The 4,154-nt window shown below is 50.5% G+C and overlaps 1 protein-coding gene across 1 annotated transcript in view; it reads left to right on the top strand.

Moving 5' to 3' along the window:
• DNAI2 (dynein axonemal intermediate chain 2) overlaps positions 1 to 3,767 on the top strand; it is a 22,399-nt gene extending 18,632 nt beyond the window's left edge. Inside the window, exons 12-13 of the mRNA XM_018568220.1 lie at positions 1,684 to 1,920; positions 3,732 to 3,767. Of these exons, the coding sequence (XP_018423722.1) occupies positions 1,684 to 1,920; positions 3,732 to 3,767 (273 nt within the window). The remainder of the gene's footprint in view (positions 1 to 1,683; positions 1,921 to 3,731) is intronic.
• The last annotated feature ends 387 nt before the right edge of the window (positions 3,768 to 4,154 follow it).

Raw genomic sequence — 4,154 nt, forward strand, 5'->3', positions numbered from 1 at the left:
GCACTGACCACGGATGGCGCCGCCACACAGTACAAAATGGATAGATGTCACCAGCACACCAACAATGTTGTAGTCCAGAAAGGTCATTTATTGCAACGTCGTGTCACCAACACTAGCACTTTCTGGGCCACACAGGATCCTCTTGCTGAGCCTGATGAAGGGGATCCTGCGTGGCCCCTAAAGCCGCTAGTGTTAGGGTTCAGTCCTGTGGAGGACTGCTAGCCCTCATTCACGCGGGTAACAGCCGGCCCCTACAGCTCTGTGCTGCGTGCACGGCCGTATCGGGCAGCTCTCGGGAGGGACAGGTGCTGCGTGTGATCTTCTCGATGGGAGTACGCGGCCATACGCTCATCTGACCTGCATCTCCATACGGGTGCGGGTGTCCCGGCTCGGACGCAGACAGGATCCATCCTGTCAGCGCACAAGTACGGACACCCGCACGGATGTGAGCGTACGGCAGCGTACTCCCATAGAGAAGAACAGGCTGCTGCGTGCAATCACACGCAGCGCCTGTCCTTCCTGGGAGCTGCCCGATACGGGCCGTGCACTCAGCACGGAGCTGTACGTGCCGGCCTTTTCTTGTGAGAATGAGGGCTTAAAGCTGCACTCCAGGCAGATATAAAAGGCACAAAGTAATGCAGCTCTGTAATCATTAATACATCATCACAGGGATTTTATCAATTCAAACCTGAATTTGACCTGGTATCATTGGAGGAGAGAGCAGAGTGACAGAGAGATGAGCTCATGAGTCTGTTGGACTATGCCCCGTGGCAATATTGAGTTTAGTGGGCGGGGCCAGCTGGCCACTGCAGACTATAGATGTGCAATCTGCTAATCAGCTGCCTAATTACAATCTAAGGCTGGGCACACACCTTACAACCATCGCAAGACTTTTGTCTTGCGATGGTTGTAAGGTACTTAAAAAAAAGGTACGATCTGCCTATCTTGCATAGGCAGATCGTACTTGCGATGATCGCAAGCCACGCCCCCTGAGGGGCGGGCTTCCGATGACCGCAATGCCGAACGGGCAGTGTGCGCTTGCGCACACCGGCCCGTACGGCTGTTATCGTACGGACATGCCACAAACCCGCCGAACGTCGTACGATGCTCGGCGGGTTTTACGAACATGTCCGTAAGTTCAAAGTCGTGCGACCTTACAGTAGTAGAGGTCGCACGGCTTCCACACACCTTACGATAATCGTACGATCGCGGGATTTCCCGCGATTATCGTACGATTACCGTAAGGTGTGTGGGGACCTTTAAAGGGATGCCAGACATGTAATGTTCAAAAAGACTGACGCCCTCCCTATAGATAATGCCCACACCTGATAAAGAGCAAAAATGATTGCTGCGAAAGGTGGGCCAACAACAGTACAGATCAAGAAGAAAGGGGATTGATGATGATGGAAGTTGGTGAGATAGGAAATGAAGGTGGGCTCAAGGTTGCTGCAGCTTCAAAGGGTTATATTGTGGAGATGCCATTTGGCAGGGAATTGAGAGTAATCCATTTTAACAATGGAGAGGACTTGCTACAAGCGGGAAAAGGGTAAGACGGGAGCTCAGCTTGAAGACTCGCATAGTCAAATCTGGTCTCTAATGCGACTATAGTCCATATACCGTCTTCCTTTTTGGGTCTACTAGTTTGTGAACTTCTCATCTCATATCCCCCCCATCTGTCCTCAGATGTTCGAGCGCGAGACGAAGAGAGAGAAGATCCTGGAAGCGCGGCACAGGGAGATGCGGCTGAAGGAACGCAGCAAGGCCGAGCCGGGTAAAGAGGAGGAGACCAAGGAGGACATGCCGGAGGACAACACGGAGGAGATGATCGCCAAGGCAGAGAAAGACTTCTTAGAGATAATCGAAGCCGAGCGGAAACGACGGGAACAGGAAGAGAAGAAGCTGCAAAAAAAGGATGGGGAGGTATTATACCGACCTCCTCCCAGATCGAAAGTGTTTTCATTCAGATACATCCCTGATCGGAAGAATAGTGCGTGCAGCATTTTTTCCGATCGCACTGCACCTGAACGAAGGGCATTCCTGTATCTCGTGTTCCGGTGCGGGCGATCGCACTGCGTGGGAGGGGGCATGTCTCCCACATGAATGGCGCCGCCACACCCCCTCCTGCCCCAGGTTGATCTATGTGATCCAGTGCGTTCTGGGCTCAAACCGCGCAGAATCAAACTGGATATGGTGCGACTGGGCCCTTATTTTTTTTTTTTTTTTTAGGCCAAGTACATCTTCTGCAAATACAGCAAAATACCAGTTGACCCCGCCAGAAATCCGATGCGCTTGTAACTTCCCGCGCACTGAACTGAAAAGCGAAAAACACTTCTCTATTGTCCATTGCGGGACACAGCTCCGAAGAATTCCGAGGCATGGAGGCAGCAGCATAACCCTACATCTTAGAATTGTTCAGAGCCGTGTCCTTCAATGGACTCAGAGAAAAGGATTTTATGGCAAGTACAAAATCCTATTGTTCTGTGCACTACAGAACGCCACCCCCTATGTAATGGGGCTGAGGAGAGGGGGAGATGTTTGTAGCCCAAATCAGGAGGGCAGCCTAAAGGTGACAACACTGCTCCTCCATTAATACAGTATAGCGAGTCAGTGTTGTCACCCCAGGACAGGAAGTGTGTTATGTGCAGGATCACCAGGTAGAAATAAATATAAAAAGCCTAAAAAAAAAAAAACGAATGCAGCCACCACAGATAAGGAATGCTAACCTGCAATATGTGACATTTAGGGGGCATGGATACACTTTAACATTAAAAATGAAGCTAAACTGCCCCTATGACCCAAACTGACCCCCCAAAGTACACTAAATGAACCCCAATCCCACCCCCAGCCGTTATGCCAATCCTCACAGGTTCACTGCTACTGACCAGTGATACGTCAGGCATACATGCCACTCAGGGACACCCAGCTGTAATGTATATAGTAAGCTCAGTCAGGGCAGCCATCAGAAATTTTGGGGCCCCTTACACGGCTGGACGCAGGGCTCAGTGACGCGCTGGATGCAGGGCTTAGTGACGCGCTGGACGCAGGGCTCAGTGACGCGCTGGACGCAGGGCTTAGTGACGCGCTGGACACAGGACCCACCTGAGAGTGACCCTGCAGAGCCCACCATAGATGCTGCACAGCCCATCTTATACTGTCTATGGTGGGCTCTGAAGGGGTCTCAGGTGGGCTGGTCAGGGCTGCATCCCTCCCCTCCCTCCTTTCCTTCCTTCCTTCCTAGCTCCTCTTACCTGCACCCATGAAAAAAGTGAATGTGCTAGCGCTGCACATTCACTTTTTTCACAGTTTCTACAAACCATAGCGCAGCAGCTTTTATATTTCACTCCTTCCATAAGCGCAGATTTTACATTATTTCCATACCTGCACCCATGGCCTCCTCTGCCGCCGGACCGGCCAGAAGTCACGTCACTAACGTGACGTGACTTCCGGCCAGTCCGACATCAGACGAGCATCATCGCTGATGGGGCCCTAGCTTGTCTCAAAGCCGCTGGAGCGGCAATGCTGGGGCCCTGTGCTGCTAGGGCCAGGCCTCCGCCTCCTCGCCCTTCACTGTCGGCTGATAGTCATGTAAGGGACCCGGGCGGGTCCCCCAGGCTGCCCGGGCCCCTTACACGAGTATCGGCCATACCCCCTGATGGCTGCCCTGAGCTCAGTATACAACCTGCTGCCATGTATGTAATGAATGCATGTAACATATTTGTCTCCCCGTGTAGGAGAAAGAAGTGTCTGAGGAGAAAGGGGAGAATTGAAAAGGTGAGTTTTCTGCATCCAATATCAATGCTGAAAATGACCTCGGGTCCCCAAAACGGCTCACAGCGGTTTCAATTCTCCGGGAAACACAGATAAAACTCCATATAACCCCAGGAGCCTTGTTTAAATAGAACCAACACACCACATGAAATGGGGAAAAAAATATATATATATATAATAATTAATAATAATAAAAATCATCATCAAAAAACGCCTCATAGTTCTCCTTTAAAAAGCAATGGACTTTGTTACCAGCCATGTTTTTTTAAATGTGTCTCGCTGTATCTGGATTTTGTATTCATAGATATTCTTCGCTATGAAGGCATTTTCTGGTTTCACTTCTTTGTATTTTTGATCATTGAAGTTGTATCAGACTTTTTTTCGAT

This window comes from Nanorana parkeri, unplaced genomic scaffold (genome assembly GCF_000935625.1).
Source record: "Nanorana parkeri isolate BGI_ZX_2015 unplaced genomic scaffold, ASM93562v1 scaffold1157, whole genome shotgun sequence".
NCBI classification, from domain to species: domain Eukaryota; kingdom Metazoa; phylum Chordata; class Amphibia; order Anura; family Dicroglossidae; genus Nanorana; species Nanorana parkeri.